The sequence below is a fragment of the Cyprinus carpio genome, chromosome B4 (assembly GCF_018340385.1).
Source record: "Cyprinus carpio isolate SPL01 chromosome B4, ASM1834038v1, whole genome shotgun sequence".
Classification (NCBI taxonomy): Eukaryota; Metazoa; Chordata; class Actinopteri; order Cypriniformes; family Cyprinidae; genus Cyprinus; species Cyprinus carpio.
The window spans coordinates 36,039,750-36,064,321 of record NC_056600.1 but is presented as its reverse complement, the minus strand read 5'-3'; the positions used below and the strand labels follow the sequence as shown (position 1 = coordinate 36,064,321).

Genomic DNA, 24,572 nt, shown 5'->3' with positions numbered 1-24,572 from the left:
GTCGATATAAAGCCATGTTGCACTGCTACAAGTGTGATATTGCTCACATATACATATCTATGTATGTATATATATATATATATATATATATATATATATATATATATAGATATATATATATATATATATATATAGGGGTGCACATAAGTTTTTAAGCCTAGTTCTTATGTGAGCACCTGGAGATTTCATTTGGTGCTGACACTGCACATAGTGGGACTCTTTAAATGTAACTATAAAATTCAATAATTAATAATACTGATAATAGTATTACTGCACTTTATTTATTTTGTATTTATAAATAAAATAAACATAATAATAAATAGAGAGTACTAATACTATTATATTTTAAAATAAAAAGTATTAAAAAAAATATATATTACACTTAAAAATACAATGCTAATATTTGCATTTTGATTTTTCTTTTATATTTTATATGAATTTTCATTATTTTGTAAAACTAAAATAAGCAAGCTTTTATTTTGGCATAGCAAGCAAGTATATGAAGAGTTTGGTTCCAAAATGTGATAAACATTTATACCAAAATCAGTATTGTATTGAAAAGCCCATTTAGAATTTAAGCAAAATGCGATATTCGCAGGGTTATTAGGTCATGCACTACTGGGTATAGCACTGCAGAGTGAAACTGTGAATGAAATCTCAATTTTGCATTCTGCTGTGAAACCAGCAGTGCATAGCCTAGATTTATGCTTTCAGGTTTATAGATCTTATAGATCAATCTTATAGAGTACTAGTTTAAACAGTGATTGACAGTTGTCCAGCGTTTCGGTATGCAAATGAGTGGTCTGAACTTATTTACACAACACATTTGTTATTTTGGTTGCGCCCCCTGTGTGTGTGTGTCTGTATGTGTCTTTGCATACACACACACACACACACACACACACACACACACACACACATACCCAGTATATATATATATATATATATATATATATATATATATATATATATATACAAATAGTTGAAATAATAAAACCTAAACTTGTCTCGTTCAACATACTTGAGTTTGTCCAGTGAGCAGTTTGGATCCTCCAGTTTTTCAGAGAGCAGCTTGACTCCTGAATCTCCTGGGTGATTGTAGCTCAGATCCAGCTCTCTCAGGTGTGAGAGGTTTGAACTCAAAGCTGCTGACAAATAACCACAGCCTTCCTCTGTCACCATACAGCCAGACAACCTACAAAAACAACCCCACATGACATTAGCTTGACAATCAGACATTCAGTTTTAAAGGGGTCATGGTCTGCCTTTTTATTTTGTACTGTTCTCTAAGGTCCACTTATAATGTTATCAAGAATTCTACATAAAAACTATTTAGAAATAATAAGCTATTTCCTGTCCTGTTTTAACCCTATTAATTTAACCCTCGTCATCAGAACACTCTGTTTGAAGAGGCGTGATGGATTGTGTAAATGGCCACTGCTATGATTGACTAATAGTTGTGGTTGTTTGACTACACTACATGTACACCTTTAAGGCCATGTGTCCACTAAAGCATTTAAAACGCCAGGCACTCTGCTGTGAGAATTTGAGAGTGCAGCGTTTTTTTTTTTTTTAGTTTAGACGCTGTGTTTACTATGATACAGAATATCTGTTGTAGTAATAGACACATTGTGAATTAAATGTTTAAGCATCATTTTTCATAATAATATTATGGTAGTCTGGCAATTCTGCTTGGTAAAACCATAAATATTCAGAGACAAGCAATATTAATATCTCCATTGTTGTACAGTAATAGTACAAGCAGGGTGTGACAGTTGGTCAGTGTGGTATTAGTCCCACCCCTACTCTGCTGTGATTGGTTATCTGACTAAAAAGTGGCAGTGATCTGTGCTCTATTTTACCTAAAGATAAATATATTTCAACCCTCAGTTCCAAGCACACAGCACTCAGTGTGAGGTCAGTGATATAATCTATTTATTATAAGAGAATTAAAAAAAAATTACATAATTTTAGAGAGTATAGCATGATTTGTAACATATGATTGCATGTTTGATTGTTTTTGTATTGTAGCTGTAAAAATGCATTTTTTCAAGCTAATACATGTCATGCTTAACTCTCCTTACTGATTATCATTCTCTTTGTAATTGTTTTTGTCCTTTCAGTTGATGGAATTATATATTTGCCAAAGTGTTTGAATGTATCTTTTCAATAAATTAATAAAAATACTAATTTAATTTAAAAACGAATAAATAATTGAAATCAAACAGTGCTTATCCAGGTCAAAGTGAATGAGATGGCCAATCAAATAAAAGAAGGTTGGAAAAATGTTTGACAGATGTTGCATTTTCTCATCCATTCTATAAGTGGCCCAAACTTGCAGCATTTGTATGAGATGGAGTTTGTGTGGAGCAGCATTTACTGTGAACTAAGCTGCTCCGAGACACTGAAAACACTGGATCAAGAGAACACATGATAATCAAACTAAACCGTATCATGTGCTTACAACCATGCATTGTTAGAATTCATAAAAAAAGTTATCAGCCTAACTGGCAAGTAACACTAGTTCATAAACTTTCCAAGACCAGTTTTACTTATATTTGGCACTTGGCAAGTGGTAATTTTGGACCATTTCCAAGATAGAAAGTACACGATGCACACACAATTGCAGGGGCATCACAAACAGGGGAAAAGGGGGACAGAGTGCATAATGCCCAGAGGCTTAGAGGGGCCCACAACATTGTCATTTGGGCAGCCCGGCTGAGATGAAATAAATATATTTTGCAGTTTCTTTAGTAATTTTTTGGCAATTGTAAAATTTCAATCTTATATTCAAAATACAGTCAAAATGTGCATTTGTATGAATATGAATAAAATCACATCCATACAAATGTATTTATCTCTTGTTCTGCCATTTCCCTGAGAGCAGATTACACATTTGGTGACAAACGTAACAGTCAGTTATTGTGGTAGCATTTGGATATATATATATTTTTTAATGGAAAACCATTTACCTCAGTATTTCCAGCTTACAGCTCTTCAGTCCATCCAGAAGCTTCACTCCTGAATCCTTCAGGTCATTGTTACTCAGGTCCAGCTCTCTCAGGACACAATTAGGCAATTGAAGAACTGAAGACAAACTTTCACAGGACTGAGAAGTGAGATTACAGAACTGTAGCCTGTTTGGAGAACAAAGCAAACAACATTAAACGTCCAGACAGCTGATTCATTCAAGAATGAAGCAAGTGCCTGTATGAATGGACGTTGCTCAGAGATGTGCGACTGCACTGCTGTGAACTTTGATTTTGCTCTATTTGGTTAACAAACATAGTTCCAAACAGTCAACTTTGACAGTATTGTACTAAAATGTATAATGTATAAATCAAATTTCAAATTTGCAATCATTTTCAAAGAAAACTTCACTCTCTTCGTCGTGTCATGTTGGCTAATTTTTTTAAATGGAGAACCAAAATTACCTCAGTATCCCCAGCTTACAGTTCTTCAGTCCATCAGAAAGAAGCTTCACTCCTGAATCCTGCAGGTCATTGTTACTCAGGTCCAGCTCTCCCAGGACACAGTTTGATAACTGTAAAGCTGAAGACAAACTTTCACAGGACAGAGCAGTGAGATCACACCCACAAAGCCTGTGTTGAGAACAAAACAAACTACATTAATGTGTTAATCAGGTAATGTTTATAATCTGAAACACATTTGACAAAAAACACTTGACTATTGATACAGTTGAAGTAAACTCAGGAATCACTGAATACATCAGATTTTTTATTAAACCTGTTGGAGCTACTTTTAAAGGTGCACTAAGCAATATTTGAAAAACACACTTGCAGGCAATCAGCAGTAAGAGACATGTCTAGTTATCATAGAGAGAAGCAAGCACTCGTTGGGCCTCATTTATCAATCTAACGTAGAAACGACTAACAAAAACAACAACATGACAGACGATTTTTCGAAAGGTATTATTGCAGGTACAACAAATAATATAGATAACCTATGCCTAAGGACTTTTGTGTTTCATTTATTATTGCAAAAAAAAATTATTAAAATGCAATGAACAAATAAATTAAATGAATAAATATACATGCACAAGTTTTCTGTCTCACAGTTTGCATAAAAAGGTGTTGTCAGCGCTGCCCTGATGATTTTATCAGTTAGTCTATATAGTGTAGCAACTTAAAGGCTACACATGACATTTCTCACTAGCGAGGTAATAACAGCGCTGTTTAGAGAGACTGCTGCTATTAAAAAAGAAATGTAAAACTTTTTGCAATGAACAAATTGTATTTATTTAGACAGTAAACCTACAGTACAGGTCAAAAGTTTGGAAACATTACTATTTTTAATGTTTTTGAAAGAAGTTTCTTCTGCTCATCAAGCCTGCATTTATTTGTTCAAAAATACAGAAAAAAAATGTAATATTGTGATATATTATTACAATTTAAAATAATTGTTTTTTAAATTTATTATACTTTAAATTATCATTTATTTCTGTGATGCAAAGCTGAATTTTTAGGATCATTATCACATGATCCTTTAGAAATCATTCTAATATGATGATTCATTATCAAAGTTGGAAACAGTTCTGCTGCTTAATATTTTTCAGAACATGTGATACTTTTTTAGGATACTTTGATGAATAAACAGTAAAAAAAAAAAAGAAAAAGAAAAAAGAAGCTATGTTTTTAAAATATAAATAGTTTGTAATAACAATATACACTACTGGTCAGTAATTTGGGGTCAGTAATTTTTTTTCTTTCTTTTTTTTAATAAAATCAATACTTTTATTCAGCAAGGATGTGTTAAATTGATAAAAAGTGATAGTAAAAAATATATATTATTAGAATATATATTATTAGAATTTTTCTTATTTTGAATAAATGCAGTTCTTTTTAACCTTTTATTCATCAAATATATTAGAGAGCAGAACTGTTTCCAACACTCATAATAAATCAGAATATTAGAATGATTTCTAAATGATCATGTGATAGACTGGATGTTACATGTGACACTGAAGGCTGGAGTAATGATGCTGAAAATTCAGCTTTGCATCACAGGAATAAATTATTTTTTAATTCAAATAGAATAGAATAAGTATATTCAAATAGAAAACTATTATTTTAAGTTGTAATAATATTTCACAATATTACTGTTTTTTCTGTATTTTTGATCAAATAAATGCAGGCTTGATAAGCAGAAGAGACTTCTTTCAAAAACATTAAAAATAGTAATGTTTCCAAACTTTTGTCCTGTTCTGTACAAACACCGATCTGGATTTTGATTATGATTATTGACAATGGAAACAGTGGTGGTGGTGAGCAGGGGTTCATGTTCATTGGAATTTAATTGATGTTTGTTGTGAGCGAAGGCTGGCCCATGTGCTCCGGTCCAATAGAGAAGCTACTGTTGCTCAAATTGCTCAAGAGGTTAATGCTGGTTCTGATGGAAAGGTGTTAGAATATACAGTGCATCACAGTTTGTTGCAGATGCAGAAATGGACCACAAAGCAATGGAAGAAGGTGCCCTGGTCTGAAGAATCATGCTTCCTTTTACCTGGGGAACACATGGCACCAAGATGCACTATGGGAAGAAGGCAAGCCAGCGGAGGCAGTGTGATACTTTGGGCAATGTTCTGCTGGGAAATCTTGGGTCCTGCAATCCTTTTGGATGTTACTTTGACACGTACCACCTACCTAAGCATTGTTGCAGACCATATACACCCTTTCATGGAAACGGTATTCCCAGGTGGCTGTGGCTTCTTTCAGTAGGATGATGCACCCTGCCACAAAGCAAAAATGGTTCAGGAATGGTTTGAGAAGCACAACACCGAGCTTGAGGTGTTGACAGATTTCAGTCCAATCAAGCATCTGTGGGATATGCTGAACAAACATGTCTGATCCATGGAGGCCCCACCTCGCAACTTACAGCACTTAAAGGATCTGAAGCTTACATCTTTGTGCCAGATACCGCAGCACACCTTCTGGGGTCTAGTGGAGTCCATGCCTCAACAGGTCAGGGCTGTTTTGGCAGCAAAAGGGTGACCAGCGCAATATTAGGAAGGTGGTCATTATGTTATGCCTGATTGGTGTTTACACCATTAGAGCACAAGAAGTCCAAATCTATTAGCTGTCAGTTTTGTATCCCTCACACTGAATTCTTCATCTTTCACACTGAACTCTACAATCATCAGCTCTCACATAGACAAGAATCCAAGATGGTGGCGGTGTCAGATGCAGCAGCTGCTCTGGGTCCTAAAAACTGTGTTTAAATATCAGTTATTTTCGTCTCCTCTATCTCAATACCAGAGGAAAAGCAACAGAAACATCAGAAAACTACACCCATCACCAGTGACTACTGAGAAGCTAAGATACCTTTTGTTTACTGCAGAAGACAGACCCTGAGACCGCAGACTCGCCTACTGCTGCTACCCGCACAAGGAGGTGTGAGAGGGAACACAAATGTGACAAGCATGGAGGCATACAAACTAGGCTAAAGGCTAACCCAACAAGACCAGCTCTTCCAACAACCTTGCTGTCAAATGTACACTCACTAGAAAATAAACTGGACCTAATTCGACTGCTGTAGGACTACACAGCATGAGACAAGGGAGTGTTGCATGTTTGTTTTCACTGAAATGTGGCTAAACAACAACATGACACATGATTTTCAGAAAGTTATTATTGCATTTATTTAGTTATTATCTCACACCGCTTGTGTTGCCTTCGCTGTGGGCGAGATTCAGTAGTGGGGGTCGGTGATGGTGACGGCCTCCGAAGCAGACAGCAGCTCTTCGGTGTGAGCGGAGTTTAACTTCTAAGAATCCACCTGCCAGCCCAAAAAGTGGAATCCAGCGGCCTGGTCAATGGTTTAATGCGTATTCAGTCTTTTACTTGTGCTTCTGAATTTATCAGGATTTATCAGGATTTAGTTTAAATTTTAGTCTAGCTCCATGTTTAATCTGACTCCAATTTTACGCAATCATTAAATTTGGGCAATATTTCTATCAAAAACTGATCACAGATATTGATTGTTTATTAATTTAGATATTGGAGTATTCTGGAAATCCCATACTTTCAAATATTCATTCATTAGGGACTAGGTATCGATCAGAGGACTTACTTTTAAGTCGGCCGCGCTCTGTTTGCTCGTAACAAAAAGCATAGTTTTTGCATATTCACAGAAACTGCAACTTGCTAAGGCAATGATAGTCAGAAATCAAAAAGGTCTCAAATGATGTGCCCCATGCTCCATTCATTGAGTCTTCTCTATGATCCATCCTGAACGCAGTTTTGCGGTAATACCAAATTCCACTTTAATCTACTTGAGAAAATAATTTCAGAGTAAGTCAGAATAAATAAAATGTAACAATTTATTACCAGTTGGGTAAATATTATGCCAATTACATAGCCAATTCAGACATATCAAATCAATACAAGACATAAAATTCTTAAAGATTAATCTAAGAGTAAAAGATGAATACCTGACTTCAGGAAAATACATAATATGGAGTAAAGAGACACACACCATATTACGGGCTTTCTGGCTACATAAATCGCCCAAGTAATGTTTTGTCAGTTCCCTTATATACCCAAATAAGAAAAACAAACAAATCTTCAAATCAGTACCCTTTGGTTTTTTAGGTTCTCGCGGACCCAGGGTCACACCTGGCTTGGAGACAGATTAGCATTCTCGCAGACCCTAAAGTGGGACACACTCATTCCTCAGAAGAACACAGTTCTACACAGGTTTTCAATATTTCTCATAATACAAGTGACTACTGTGAAATTGAGACCATTTTACCAGTCACACAGAGACCTTTAAAATGACACCTCAAACATGAAGAGGAAAAACAACAGGTTCACAAGATACATGATATGTGGGATATGCATTTTCTTGATGAACTTTAAGTGAAACATTTTGGGGGAAAAGAGAGAGAGGCAGAGAGGGCGGGGGGCAGTGGGAGAAGGGGGGCGTACATGAGCAAGGGGAGAGGTGTCTTTTGTTCCCTTTGAAGATCTCCTCTCCATATCAGTTTTATTGTTTTATGGTTTTGTGACATGGCATTTGCTTTGCGAGAGTTCCTGAGTGTTTGGCTTCACAAAGAATTAATTTCATAAGGAAATAATGTCACTCCTTTCACAGATTACAAGCCCCTGCCACCGACCTGTGATGATGATACATCACTTCCAGATGCACTTGATGAGTTTTATGCACGGTTTAAAATGCAGAATTACAAACCTGCACAAAAACTACCCACACCTCCCAATGACCAGGTGCTCTATCTCCAGTCTAGGTTTAACCCACACAAGGCTGCAGGTCCTGACAACACACCAGGCCGGGCACTGAGAGATTGTGCTGAACAGCTGACAGATGTATTAACAGACATCTGTAACATCTCACTAAGCCAAGCAGTTGTCCCCACATGTCTCAAGTCCACCACCATCACCCCAGTACCAAAGAAGTCACCTGTGTCCTGCCTGAATGATTATCATCACATAGCACAGACCCTAATCATGATGAAGTGCTTTGAAAGGTTAGTAATGCACCATGTAAAATCTAATCTCCCCAACAAACTTGACTCACTCCAGTTTGCATACCATCCAAACTGCTCCACAGACGATGCCACTTCCTCCACCCTCTACCTGGCTCTTACCCATTTAGAAAAAAAAGACACTCATGTTAGAATGCTGTTCATCGACTTTGGCTCATCATTCAACACAATAATCCCACAACAGCTCATCAACAAACCAAACCTGCTGGGCCTAAATACCTCCCTCTGTAATTGGATCCTGGTCTTTCTAATTGAAAGACCTCAGTCAGTCCGTGTCGGCCACAACACCTCCAGCACTACCACATTGAGCACAGGTGCCCCACAAGGCTGTGTGCTCAGCCCGCTGCTCTTCACGCTGCTGACCCACAACTGCACTGCCAGGATCAGCTCCAACCACATCATCAAGTTTGCTGATGGCACAACTGTGGTAGGTCTCATCAGCAACAATAATGAAACACCCTACAGAAAAGAAGTGGCAGAACTGGTTGAATGGTGTGGTGCAAAAAACCTGTCCCTCAATGCAAGTAAGACAAAAGGGGGTTGTGATGGACTTCAGGAGAAACTCTGTTGACCACCCCCTAACTGACCATCGACAGCTTGACTGTGGAGAGAGTCAGCAGCACTAAATTCCTAGGGGTGCACATAACAGAAGACCTCACCTGGACCACCAATACTACATCGCTCTCCAAGAAGGCGCAACAGTGGCTACACTTCCTGCGCTGACTTAAAAGAGCAAGTCTCCCTCCACCCATCCTCACCACATTCTACAGGGGAACCATTGAGAGTGTGCTGACCAGCTGCATCACTGTCTGCGTACTGTGGTTGTGGTGAATGTGGTGGAGAGGCCCTCCAGTGGACAGTGAACACAGCTGCAAAGATCATCGGTGACCCTCTCCCCTCCATTCTTGGCATTTTCCTTGCACGATGCTCCAGTAAAGCTACCAGTATCGTGAAAGACCACACCCATCCCTCCCACAGTGTCTTCCAGCTCTTGCTATCAGGAAGACGTTCCTGGAGCATCAGAGCCCACTCTGCAAGACTGCTCAACAGCTTCTTCCCCCAGGCTGTGAAAGCCCTCAATTCCAATCACCTCACCCCCCTCTGAAACCTCATCCACAACCCTAGCTCCTGAAACCAGGATCCTCTCCCCCCATCCCACCACACCACACCACACCACATGCACCACATGAAAAGTGTTGAAAACCTCAAGAACATTGTGCAATTCTGAGTGTGCTACACACAGGTGAGTGGGTTGGACAAACCACCTGTAGAAACACACTCTTTTCTCTCTATATGGACCAGACGTCCTTATAAACAATCCACGTTACAAGGACTTAATAAGATAACACAAATGTTTACTTGTGAATGCACCACAAATCATACTGCACTACTTGCTTCTTAGCCTTAAATACCTCTTTTGCACAATATCATGTACAGTTATTATGTAAAGTACTTGTATAGTCTGTCAGATTATGTGTATGTATAGTCAACTATTTATAGTATATGTATAGTTAGACTATAGACCACTTCAGAAAGTTAACTATATAGGTCTAAAAATTGTTCTTACATCTAGTGTTGTATGTTTATATTTATGTTATTTATGTAGCACCATGGTCCTTCGAGACACAACATTTTGTTCCAATGTATGTCCACACATGTAGCAGAATGACAATAAACCTCAACTTGACTTGAGACACACACCAGTCTCACCACCAGTAATGCAATTCTGTGAGATTTCACCCATTTTGATGCTTTGGTAAGAAAGCTAAAATCAAAAATGTGATCATGTTTTGAAAGTGGAGAGATTGTTTTCAGTGTTACTTACCGAACTGATCTGGATTCTTTAACCACAGGTAACAGATTCCGAAGAACACTATCTCCTGCATGTTGTGCTCCAATAAATGGTTTTAGATCAAAAACATCCATCTTCTGCTCTGATGTCAACAACACATAAACCAGGGCTGACCACTGTGAAGAGGAGAGTTTGGCTTTTATAATTTCTCCAGATTTCAAATAATCTTGGATCTCCTGTATCAGTGAATCATCACTCAGTTCATTCAGACAGTGAAACAGATTGATGGATTTCTCTGGAGAGCGATTCTGCCTGATCTTCTGTTTGATGTACTGAACAGTTTCCTCTTTGTTGTAGGAGCATTTTCCTGTCTGTGTCAGTAGTTTTCGTAAGAGAGTCTGATTGGACTCCAGTGAGAGACCCAGAAGAAAACGCAGGAAAAGATCCAGATGTCCATTCTTACTCTGTAAAGCTTCATCAAAAGCTCTCTGATGCAGCTCAGATAATGAACTATATTTCTTCTGGTTAAAACGCTTATTAAACAGCCTTTGTTTGGTTTGGTCAAACACATAGATGTTGTTGATTGTACAGGAGAGGTGCACATATAGAGCTGCTAGATGTTCCTGAATGCTTAGATGAACAAAGCAGAAGACTTTCCCGTGAGACAAGCCCAACTCCTCTCTGAAGATCTGAGTGCACAATCCTGAGTACACTGATGCTTCTGTCACATCAATGCCACACTCTCTCAGGTCTTCCTCATAGAAGATCAGGTTTCCTTTCACAAGCTGCTGAAAAGCCAATTTGCCCAGTTTGTGGATCGTTTCTTTATCATTCACTTTTTTCTCATAGTCTTTCTCACTTTTGATGTTGGTCTGAAGGATCAGGAAGTGTGTGTACATTTGAGTGAGAGTCTTGGGAATCTCTCCACTCTCTGCTGGACTCAACATCTTCTCCAGAACAGTGGCTGAGATCCAGCAGAACACTGGGATGTGGCACATGATATAGAGGCTCCTTGATGACTTCAGGTGTGAGATGATCCTGTCGGCCAGACTCTGATCACTGATTCTCTTCCTGAAGTATTCCTCCTTCTGTGGCTCATTGAAGCCTCGTACCTCTGTCACTCGATGGACACACTTAGGAGGGGGACGATCAGCTGCTGCTGGTCTGGAGGTGATCCAGATGAGAGCAGAGGGAAGCAGATTCCCCACAATAAGGTTCATCAGCAGCACGTCCACTGAGGCTGATTCAGATATATTACACAGTTTCACTTTGCTCTTAAAGTTCAGAGACAGACGACACTCATCCAGACCATCAAAGATGAGCAACACTTTATATTCATCATTGGATATTTTCATTTCTTTAGTTTCAGGGAAAAAGTCATGAAGAAGATCTGAAAGACTGAGTGTTTTGTTCTTTATCAGATTGATTTCTCTGAAAGGAAGTGGAAATATGAGCTGGACGTCCTGATTGTCTTTCCCTTCAGCCCAGTCCAGGATGAACTTCTGCACAGAGACTGTTTTTCCAATGCCAGCGACTCCCTTTGTCAGCACAGTTCTGATGGCTTTGTCTTGTCCAGGTAAAGGTCTAAAGATGTCACTGCATTTGATGGCTGTCTCCTCTGTTGCTGCTCTCCTGGATTGTGTCTCAATCTGTCTCACCTCATGCTCATTACTGATCTCTCCACTCTCACTTTCTGTGATGTAGAGCTCTGTGTAGATCTCATTCAGGAGTGTTGGGTTTCCCTGCATTGCTGTTCCTTCATTCAGTTGCCCAAACCTCTTCAGCAGATTTGATTTAAACATGTTGAGGACTTCATAGCTGTAAAATTAAAATACCATATTATTACATGAGTTAAAAGGCACAATGTCTTATGTATTCTGAACCATATCTTCAGATTATATCTCTTTAAGAAATGTTATACCCGAGACCAGGCCGTGAATCTCCACTCATTAATTGTTCTTGACAAACCATAGATGTGTGACTCTTCATAGACAAATAGCTGGCCTCTGGTTCTGATCTCTTTTGCTGAATTGAACTAAAACAGAGAGAGATAAAGCTAATCTTCTAAATTATTGTTTGCAACAAATTACATAATAAATTAATATCAAACTCGCTTTACAGAGCACTTTACCAATACATACAATGTTTATACAAAAACTGTGAAATGAATGGATAATATATAATAATATAAAATTTCATGCTATATGCTAATCATGTTTTCATGCAAATATTATACCTCAGACCAGGCTGTGATTCTCCACTCTTAAATGTCATTGGTGGATCCATAGACGCATCACTCTTCATAGACACACAGCTGGGCTCTGGTTCTGATCTCTTTTGCTGAACTGAACTAAAACAGAGAGAGATAAAGCTAATCTTCTATATTATTGTTTGCAACAAATTACCTATTAATTTATTATTATCAAACTCACTTTAAAGAGCACTTTACCAATGTTTATACAAAAACTGTGAAATGAATGGATAATATATAATAATATAAAATTTCATGCTATAGGCTAATCTTGTTTTCATGCAAATATTATACCTCAGACCAGGCTGTGATTCTCCACTCTTAAATGTCATTGGTGGATCCATAGACGCGTCACTCTTCATAGACACACAGCTGGGCTCTGCTTCTGATCTCTTTTGATGAACTAAACTAAAACGAAGAGAGATTTAATTTAATTCTTTAAATTACTGTATTCAATAAATCAACTTTACATTTATCATAATTAAATTAAATTTTAATAGCATTTTCATTTCATAAACTGGTTACAGCTGTGTTTTGAACTGATAGTGTATGGAACTATAAAATGGCATGCTATAATCATAATTTTATACAAATGTTACCTGAAATCAGGCTGTGTATCTCCACTCTTAAATGTCATTGGTGGATCCATAGACGCGTCACTTTTCATAGACACACAGCTGGGCTCTGCTTCTGATCTTTTCTGATCAACTGGTCTAAACAGAACAGATTTAATTCTTTATGATGAGAATCATTTTAATGTACTTCAAAAATTATTTATATATATATATATATTTTTTATGACAGCTGGGCTCATATATATATATATATATATATAGAGAATCATTTTAATGTACTTCAAAAATTATTTATATATATATATATAAAACTTGTCATGGAGTCTTTATTGTATTATTGTTTTCCATATTAAAAAAATAAATAAAAAAATTATATAACACAAAATAACGTGTTACTCAAAGTACCTGACTCCTGGAAAATAATCTTCATCTCCAGATGTTTCTGTTTCATCCATGATGGATCTGAAGGGTTTGATCTCTACCACTGAGTCTAGATTAAACTAACAATCACAAAAACTACAGTAATTAAACAGCCTTAAGGCCTTTCCACACTGAGCATGATGCAAAAAAGCGAGGTGAATCACTGACGGTTAGTGATTTAAGACAGATAGTGCTTTAACGATTGTTTAGATTCTGTTGATTTATGTTTTGCTTGTTATTTGGTGCCATGCTATGTGGTGCCAATCCTCAGATATGTATCGCGTATATGGATTTATGGTTTTAATTTATATAAATAAGATTTTGTTTATTTTGGTTCTGGACCAGACATATATACTGTATAATGTTTAATGGTTAAGGGTACATCCTAAAATATAATTAGAAGTACAATTAGGCATTAGGATAAATTTTAGAATGTATGTGATTATTTTTGTATTTTATTTAATTATTTATGTATTTGTTTTCGAGTGCTTGTAATAACTTCCGATTGTGATCTATAGTTGATTTTGATTCTATAATAAGCAGACACATGCACTCTGTTTAATAATGCTACACTGCTAATATTTGTCATAAACATCTGTTATTGCTATAAAAAATACCAGGAGCTGCATACAAAACAAATACTGAAAATATATTGTCATATTCATGTCTATTTGCTTTCATATTTCATGAGTAGAAAAATTTCACTCAATTTTTTTAATACAGACGATCTAGAAAGTTTACGTGCACTGACTCATAACACTCGCGCACGTGGAAGAAAACAGACGGTGGCCTACAGATCACATAATTCAGTGGAGAAATATTAGAAATGTTATTCTGTATAAAGAACATGTCAGAATAAATCGGTTCTCAAATACCAACGATAACAAGAACTCAGCATCCACTCTTTTCTCTTATCTGGGATAATCTTCTTTGGTGTTTGTTTTCACTGGATTTCGAAACAGTGCCACCACTCTTTTGTGCAACAGCAGCTGCTCCGTTCATGTGATCCTTTGAATTTTCGGTGCGTGAATGTTTGCTGTGTATGTGGAAGCATCAATAGAAATCTATTGTTTTATTCCAGTATTGCGTCTGATATTAGTTTCAATTTTTTGCGCTCAGTGTGGAAAGGCCTTTATATCGTTATAAATCATTCTATTAAACAAAGATATTCTGTATTGTAAAGAATCATTTCTATTTGTGATGGGGGGGTGTAGTCTGGGGAGGTGATGGGGGGATAGGGGGGCATGACCATATCCCATATCAAAACTCAAAAATATTTCCATATCTGAACAACATATTTTATAGTCACCGTTACGCAGATTGATCATAAACACAGCTAAAAGGCTTCCTACCACAGCGGCCATCCTTCACAAAACTTTTATCTGCTGTACTACCTTTTTTTTCCATATGTGAAATGTTTCAATACAAGCATTTCAGTCAAATGTAATTCATGCAATACTTCAAACCTTTAACCCACATGAGAAAATTAACCCACTGCAACAGTTTAAAATCAGCCCAATTCCGTGGGGAAAAAATGCAGATTTGGTAACCCTACATCCAACACGAGCTGCCTTCAAAGCAATTTTAATTATATTCAATATAAGAATGTTTGCGGGAGTGGGATTAAGAAAATGGCTTTAAAAGAAAGGCTTTAAAGGGGTCCTATTATGCTCTTTTACAAGGTCTTGATTTTGTTTTGGGGGTGTACTAGAACAGGTTCTCATACTAGGTTGTTCAAAATACACATTATTTTTCACATATTTTAAATTATTACAACACCTCTCCCCCCAGCCTGGCATGAACTGCATGAATAGTTCCTGTATCAAATGAAGGCCCGTCTTCTGAAATACGAGATGTGCTGTGATTGGTTAGCTGGGCCAGTCTGTGTTGTGATTGGCTCCACTCGGCTGGTGGTGAGGAGTTGTAATACTTATTACAGGGGGGGGGTGTGGGTCTTTTTTTGAGCTGTGGTTTCTTGATTTATTAGGGCGGACTTGGTTATTTTGATTTTTTTTGTACTGGTCTTTTCAGCGCTGCCTTTGCACTTTCTGTTATACATTTTTTTTTCTATTATCTTTTGCTCGCATATCTCCATCGATGACTTGTTGCTTTTTTTTGTGCAAGGTGCCGCTGTCAGGAGGAGAGTCCAAGCCAATTAACTTCAGAAATGGAAAATAAGTAACAATTGTGATTCCTTATCTTATTCTTTAAGAAAATAATGTTTATTCTTGTATTATTGTTTATTCTTTAAGAAAATAAGTACAGAATAAGGCACGTTCCAAATATTTGTACTGTACCATAATGTAAAGCCTAAGTTTGCCTGCAGTTAAAAAGTTATCCGAAATAAAAATAATTGTTTTGCTTAACCTATTTATGTACAACTACTCTAAAAAGAATTTTAATGTCATACAAAAAATGTCATCAGCCTGAGTAAATTGTACCATCATAGAATTGTGACTTAACACGTGTAATTTAGGAGGTGAAAATACTATGAAATTACAACTGGCATTACATTTGAAAGCATAACAAGGTCTATGAAGCGTCAGTCAATCAAGCATTTTTTCTTAAAGTTTTGAACTAAAATATTATTTCAACTTTAGCCTTTGGATGAATGAAAATTTTTATCAATTAAAGAAAACTTAGAGATTGTGGACCACTTGCTTGGATTTGTACTTCAATAATGACGTTCAAGTTTAAGAATAGCCTTCGCTAGAAGGATTTTATTTTATTTATTTATTTATTTTTTTTGTAATGCATTTTTCCCCTCTCTGTTTAACAGCATTAACTAACAATGAAAGACTCTTCCCTCAAGTAGAGTAAATGTTTTCCTGCCGTGCTGGATGTTGGGCTCATGATAAATAAATTGTTTGCATTACGCAAAACTGATTTTGTAAATTAAAAAGCCGGACGGTGGATCGGTGCAGTTAAGCGAGTCTTGCTCGCTGTGAAGCGGGAGCAGCCGGCAGAGAAATTCTGCCTGGTCTTAAAGCCTTCTCTCCCACACCTACAAATAAAACAATGATTTGCGTAAAAAGAACGATTAGTTATCAATTGAGAATTTGTTACTGATATGATCTAGTGAACATAATAATATGGGCTGCAAGAAAATAATATATAAAAATAGTGAGTGCAGGCAGTCTAAGTACAGCATAGTTCAAACCAGTGGCACGCATTACACCGTGTCGCGGCCAAAAAACAGACCGGCCCACCGGGAATCCTCCCGGTGCTCCCGATTAGCCAATCCGGGCCTGCCCTTACCATAGTGCCTGCTGTGAGCTTCAGTGTAAATATTGCATCAAAATCAAATACATTTGACCATGATTTAAACCCGGATGATTGTAAGCATTATAAGTTTGTCTGTCTTGGGAAAGCTAGTGTGTCTCTGACATAGTGATAACACTCATTGCCTTTTCTAGTGCAGCTCAACCAGGTCTCGTCCCATTCGTCAATCTTTGTTATATCACAAATCCCAGAAAATATTATATAGTTTTTGAAAAGTGATTTCTGTTAAATTAAATACCCCTTTAATACAAAAACGCACAATGAATAACGACTTTAGAAAGCAAAAGCCAAATCTCAGACATTTTGGGTAATTTAGATATCCATGTCAAGACGCATTTTTTTAGGTCCAAAAAGAGGACATGTCTGGGAAAAAGAGGACGTATGGTCACCCTAGTTATTGAAACAGGCATTGTAAATTATATATATGGTTATTTTGGGGAGGATACAGGGTAAGGATGCATGTAAGCACAATCTTCTGCTGACTAGGATTTCTTATTACAACCTATAGCGTAACTACCGTAGATAGTTTCATTTACACTGATCATTATATTAATTATATAAAATTTGTAAAAAGTATTTAAAGTACATTAGAGTGAAACATGCCACGATCCCTATTTGTCCATATTTAATCATGTTTCTCGAATGCTTCCTGATTAAGTCAGTATTTTATACTTACATTAATGAGGAAGTGCCTTTGTGCTCCAAAGCGGAAGACCTGCTTTGATCAAAACGTTCGGCTACTTGACAACTTTTCAAAATGTCCTTGGTTTTGCATTACCTACATGCATTACCCACATCAGCAAATAAAAAACACAGTTTGATTATCAGTTTTACAAAATGAAGAAAAAAAATTCAATCTTACGATCACTGGTAAACACTGCATGTAATACAATCTCCTTTCACTTTCATTTCAGCAAGGTTGCCAAATATGTTTGGGGAAAAAAACATCATCATAGCTTTCACACTGTTTGGTTGCGAGAGTGACCATAGACTTTGATAAGACTTTATAATGACATTTCTGGTGGCACTTTTTAATAATGATCAATTATAAGTCATTCAGAAATGTTGCTAATGGTTAACTAATCATTTAAACATTAATAAATCATTTAATACATCACCATGTACAAGACTCAACCCCCACAGTCTGTGGAGAACTGGCTGACGATCTGAATGTGTTTTACTGCAGATTTGAAAAGTATAGTCTTGTGTGGAAATCCGCTCTGTTCTGCATTTCACACATTCACTTACCACCCCTTTAACCCCTCCCCTCCTCCCCTCCCCCTCCCTCCCTCCCCCACCATTCAACCTGCACTTAAGGTCTGTGTAGAGGACGTGAACCGGTTCTTCAGGAAGCAGAAGTCTAGAAAAGCTACAGGCCCAGATGCTGTTTAACCTGCCTGTTTAAAAGTCTGTGCTGACCAACTGGCCCCCATCTTCACACAGACCTTCACCAGATCATTGGAGCTGTGTGAAGTTTCCTGCTGCTTCAAATGCTCCACCATCATTCCGGTTCCCAAAAAGCCCGAAATCACTGGACTTAACGACTACAGACCTGTCGCTCTCATGTTTGTGGTCATGAAGTCACCTGAGAGACTGGTCCTGGCCTACCTGAAGGACATCACTGGACCCTCTTCAGTTTGCCTAAAGAGCAAAGAGGTCTGTGGATGATGCAATCAACATGTTTGTGAATTATATTCTTGGGAATGTATTAAGTCCTGGGACACCTCGACAGACCTGGGAATAATGCAAGGGTTCAGCCTTTAATACCATCATGCCTGACACTCTCTCAGACAAACTCACACAGCTCTCCGTGCCCACCTCCATCTGTCAATGGATCACCAGCTTCCTGACAGACAGGCAGCAGCAAGTGAGGCTGGGCAAACTCACATCCAGGACTATCACCATCAGCACTGTGGCCCCCAGGGATGTGTTCTCTCCCCACTGCTCCTTTCTCTCTACATGAATGACTGCACTTTTAAAGGGCCCCTCTGTCAAGCTCCTGAAGTTCGCAGACGACACTACAGTCATTGGCTTCATTAAGGACGGAGATGAGTCTGCTTACAGACAGGAGATTGACTAGCTGGCTGTCTGGTGCAGCCTTAACAAACTGGAGCTAAACACTCTCAAAAATGTGCAGATGATCGTGATCTTCAGGAGAAACCCCCCAGCTCTCCCCCCCATTCACATAGTTATCTGATATATTTATATTAAACTGCACATTTTGTAAATAACATCTGCATACTAATTGTAACATAGGAGCTGACGAGACGTGAGGGGTGCGGATCCATGTGAAAGCTTTTATTTATAAACGTAGTCAAACACAAGCAGGGTCAAACAATGGGAAACAGGTATGTTGAGGGCAAGACACAAGAGTATTCTGAGAGCATGCGTGGGTCGTTGATTGGCAAACAATATCCAAAGGGCTTGACAAGAGGGGTAATCCGAATACACGAGCAATAGCCCAGGCAGGGGCAAACAGAGTCCAAACGGCAAGACAATAGAAAAAAATCACAAAAAAAAAATCCAGGCAAAAGATCAAGGCAACAAGACTGGGCAACAGGAAACTAGGAAGTACATTGGTAAGATGCCTAGGCTAAACAGCAATATGTGTGTACAATACTCGGCCGCCTGAAGGTTTCTGAGTGAGTGTTTATATAGTGAGTATGTGGTGGGTACAGCTGTGTGCAATCAGTGTATTCATCAGTGTGTGTGTGTGTGTGTGTGATCAGTGCCTTCAGCTGTGTGTGCAATTAGTGCAATGGGTGATGGGAACTGTAGTCCGGGGTGAAGTGCAACAGTGGGTGTAGTGCAGGAGTCCATGTAGTGAGCGGGTGACCTCTGGTGGTGAATGAATGGAAGTTCATATACCAGATTCGTGACACTAATAACACCTGTACATTATCTAAACAATTACATTTTTTCCTATAAATGTATTTCTGTATATATAGTACATTATTTAATGTTTTGTTTCTCTTTTTTATATTATTGTTATATTACATCCCTACTGTGTTATTCCTATGTATCTCTGCACTATAATGTATGTCTGCACTATGTTTGTACTTTCTTTTGCACTGGAAGCTCCTGTCATCAAGTCAAATTCCTTGGTAATAAAGCTCTTCTGATTCTGATAATATACATTTATAGATTTATAGATGACAAGTGATGTTTTAAGTCATCCAAAAATGTTTTTGTATGTCAATAAATTATTGTATCATTAGTAAATGATTATCATATCATTAGCTAAATAATTATTGATATACAATAAATCACTTCACAAATTTGTTGATGTAACTGTAACTGTCCATTTTATTGTGAAGCTTTTCAATGTTGTTCACAAATAATATTTAATTGATTTTAACATTAACATATATAGATACACACACACACACACACACACACACACACATATATATATATATATATATATTTATACAGGTCCTTCTCAAAAAATTAGCATATTGTGAAAAAGTTCATTATTTTCCATAATGTAATGATAAAAATTAAACTTTCATATATTTTAGATTCATTGCACACCAACTGAAATATTTCAGGTCTTTTATTGTTTTAATACTGATGATTTTTGGCATACAGCTCATGAAAACCCTAAATTCCTATCTCAAAAAATTTCATCCGACCAATAAAAGAAAAGTGTTTTTAATACAAAAAAGTCAACCTTCAAATAATTATGTTCAGTTATGCACTCAATACTTGGTCGGGAATCCTTTTTGCAGAAATGACTGCTTCAATGCGGGCGTGGGCATGGAGGCAAATCAGCCTGTGGCACTGCTGAGGTGTTATGGAGGCCCAGGATGCTTCGATAGCGGCCTTAAGCTCATCCAGAGTGTTGGGTCTTGCGCCTCTCAACTTTCTCTTCACAATATCCCACAGATTCTCTATGGGGTTCAGGTCAGGAGAGTTGGCAGGCCAATTGAGCACAGTAATACCATGGTCAGTAAACCATTTACCAGTGGTTTTGGCACTGTGAGCAGGTGCCAGGTCGTGCTGAAAAACGAAATCTTCATCTCCATAAAGCTTTTCAGCAGATGGAAGCATGAAGTGCTCCAAAATCTCCTGATAGCTAGCTGCATTGACCCCTGCCCTTGATAAAACACACAGTGGACCAACACCAGCAGCTGACATGGCACCCCAGACCATCACTGACTGTGGGTACTTGACACTGGACTTCAGGCATTTTGGCATTTCCTTCTCCCCAGTCTTCCTCCAGACTCTGGCACCTTGATTTCAATGACATGCAAAATTTGCTTTCATCCCAAAAAAGTACTTTGGACCACTGAGCAACAGTCCAGTGCTGCTTCTCTGTAGCCCAGGTCAGGCGCTTTCTGCCGCTGTTTCTGGTTCAAAAGCACACGCCTGTGCACGGTGGCTCTGGATGTTTTACTCCAGACTCAGTCCACTGCTTCCGCAGAGGTCCCCTAAGGTCTGGAATCGGGTCCTTCTCCACAATCTTCCTCAGGGTCCGGTCACCTCTTCTCAAGTGCAGCCGCTTTTTGCCACACTTTTTCCTTCCCACAGACTTCCCACTGAGGTGCCTTGATACAGCACTCTGGGAACAGCCTATTCGCTCAGAAATTTCTTTTCTGTGTCTTACCCTCTCGCTTGAGGGTGTCAATGATGGCCTTCTGGACAGCAGTCAGGTCGGCAGTCTTACCCATGATTGCGGTTTTGAGTAATGAACCAGGCTGGGAGTTTTTAAAAGCCTCAGGAATCTTTTGCAGGTGTTTAGAGTTAATTAGTTGATTCAGATGATTAGGTTAATAGCTCGTTTAGAGAACCTTTTCATGATATGCTAATTTTTTGAGATAGGAATTTTGGGTTTTCATGAGCTGTATGCCAAAAATCATCAGTATTAAAACAATAAAAGACCTGAAATATTTCAGTTGGTGTGCAATGAATCTAAAATATATGAAAGTTTAATTTTTATAATTACATAATGGAAAAAATAAACTTTTTTCACTTATGCTTTTTTTGACAATATGCTAATATATATTATATATATATATATATATATATATATATATATATATATATATATATATATATATATTATATATACACTCACTGGCCACTTTATTAGGTACACCTTGCTAGTACCGGGTTGGACCCCTTTTGCCTTCAGAACTGCCTTAATTCTTTGTGGCATACAGTAGATTCAAAAATGTGTTGGAAACATTCCTCAGAAATTTTGGTCCATATTGACAAGATAGCATCACGCAGTTGCTGCAGATTTGTCGGCTGCAGATCCATGATGTGAATCTCCCATTCCACCACATCCCAAAGCTGCTCTATTGAATTGAGATCTGGTGACTGTGGAGGCCATTTGAGTAAAGTGAGATCATTGTTGTTAGTGTTGCATTGGTACAAATTTTTAAGGTGCTCTGTTGAGATACCGATACTTTTATTTTAGGTACTTGCCGATACCGGTGACTGTGGAGGCCATTTGAGTAAAGTGAAACTTTTTTTATTTTTAGATATATATATTTGATACTGATACTTTTATTTTAGGTACTTGCCGATACCGAGTACCGATAGCGATATATATTTTTTTTTTTTGCATTTGTAATTTTTTGACTGTATCTATTTAATAAATTATTCAGACACCTTCAACATTTCACATTATCACAGTTTATTCTCTATAGTTTAGAAGATGGTAATAAAATATGACAATAACTCATAGTTAAACTGTGTCAGAACAAATTCATCTTGATAATGTTAAATAACTTTGGTAGAAAGGTATGTAATGGATTAAAATCAACCAAAAATTATTCAGACAGCTGTTAGTATGACAGTATTTACACAACTATCAATACCTAGTCGGGCAACCCGTAGCCTTAATGACTGCCTGTAGTCTCCTGGGCATGCGTTCATCCAGCTTCATGCAGACCCGAACTTAATTTTTTTCCCCAGACTTGGTCTGAATAATTTTGGTCCCAAAATTGTATCAGTTTTACTGGTAGTCTACTGTTTGAAGAATTTTTTGGGTATAATTTGTCACAGTTTATTTTGCTATCCTCACTTACATAAATAAACTATAGTGTCCTGCATCCACTAGTAAAAAAAATATAAATAAAAAACAATATATCTGGTCTCATTTATTTTTGGTTTGACTGTAAATCCTTTGGTTATTTTCGCAATTAGTTATGCCCATTATAAAAATATATTTTACAAGTTATTGTTACTTTCTTTGTTCATGTTTTTGCTCTGTGGTTCATCATCTGTAATTTAATAGCATTAGAGCTGCTCCATTGCAGCAACTTAGTAATGTAATGATGCACTTTGCTGTAATAATGAAGGGAAGCACTCGTTATAAATCATCTGGGATATTTTTCTCACACAGAAGGCGGGTTTTTTTTTTTTTATCTGAAACATGCTGCGATTTATATTTCAAAGCCACTCATATAATGCAGAAACATTCAAGCAAGCAGTGCATGTTTGTGTACTGTTGCAGAACGAGAGGTACATTAGTAAAGTACTGCCTAGCACATTACACACAGGCTGCTAGATTCACTTTCGCCAGAAAGTCATGTGTGCCTAAGGTTGAAAATAAATGATGTTTATAGTGAATGCCCCTATAAATTGTCTTTTTTAGGATTTAGTTTTAATCCAAATGCATGTGCTAAGTGAGTGAACATCAAAGATCACACAAGAGAAGTGCGCAAGCGTGCTCTCCCTCTCTCTCCCTCCTTCCCTACCCGACCGACCATGACCCGAATATCATTAAAAATATTTTTGGATGACGCGTTATTTGTTAATAGTTGTGTACGCGAGGGACCATCTCATTTTGGATCAACCCGCGCATCACTGGTATCGGCGCCAGCGCATGTACAAGAAGCCAGTCTGAGATGAGTTGAGCTTTGTGACATGGTGCATTATCCTGCTGGAAGTAGCCATCAGAAGATGGGTAAACTGTGGGATGAGTTGAGCTTTGTGACATGGTGCATTATCCTGCTGGGTCTGGCTGTATTGTAATTTAAACGATGCTCAATTGGTTACTAAAATAGGGGGCCCAAAGAACGCTAACGCAGCCCCAAGAAAATATCCCCTTCACCATTACACCAGCAGCCTGAACCATTGAGACAAGGCAGGATGGATCCATGCTTTCATGTTCTTTAAGCCAAATTCTGACCCTACCATCTGAATGTCGCAGCAGAAATCCAGACTCATCAGACCAGACAACGTTTTTCCAATCTTCTATTGTCCAACTTGGTGAGTCTGTGCGAATTGTAACCTCCATTTCCTGTTCTTAGCTGACAGGAGCGGCACCCGGTGTGGTCTTCTGCTGCTGTAGCTCATCTGCTTCAGGGTTCAACGTGTTGTGAGTTCAGAGATGCTATTCTGCATACCTTGGTTGTAATGAGTGGTTATTTGAGTTACTGTTGCCTTTGTATCATCTCTAACCAGTCTGCCCATTCTCTTCTGACCTCTGACACGGTTCAACGTGTTGTGAGTACTGCAAAACTCACTGGATATTTTCTCTTTTTCTGACCATTCTCCGTAAACCCTAGAGATGGTTAGTGCGTGAAAATCCCAGTAGATCAGCAGTTTTTGAAATACTCAGACCAGCCGTCTGGCACCAACAACCATTCCACATTCAAAGTCACTTAAATCCCCTTTCTTCCCCATTCTGATGCTCGGTTTGAACTTCAGCAAGTCATCTTCACTACATCTAGATGCCTAAATGCATTGAGTTGCTGCCATGTGATTGGCTGATTA

The 24,572-nt window shown here is 37.9% G+C and overlaps 1 protein-coding gene across 4 annotated transcripts in view; it reads right to left on the bottom strand.

Moving 5' to 3' along the window:
• The window catches only part of LOC109084592 (NACHT, LRR and PYD domains-containing protein 3-like), a 28,641-nt gene extending 10,598 nt beyond the window's left edge, over nt 1-18,043 (bottom strand). Inside the window, exons 1-11 of one of the 4 annotated variants that reach the window (XM_042722545.1) lie at nt 17,960-18,043; nt 17,518-17,619; nt 13,545-13,639; nt 13,164-13,277; nt 12,859-12,972; nt 12,550-12,663; nt 12,235-12,348; nt 10,347-12,131; nt 3,435-3,602; nt 2,973-3,137; nt 1,022-1,195 (exon numbers count right to left, since the gene is read on the bottom strand). In XM_042722545.1, the coding sequence (XP_042578479.1) occupies nt 1,022-1,195; nt 2,973-3,137; nt 3,435-3,602; nt 10,347-12,131; nt 12,235-12,348; nt 12,550-12,663; nt 12,859-12,972; nt 13,164-13,277; nt 13,545-13,594 (2,798 nt within the window). In that variant the 5' untranslated portion in view covers nt 13,595-13,639; nt 17,518-17,619; nt 17,960-18,043. The other 3 variants (XM_042722547.1, XM_042722544.1, XM_042722546.1) reach the window with 3 other exon arrangements.
• Nucleotides 18,044-24,572: the final 6,529 nt, after the last annotated feature.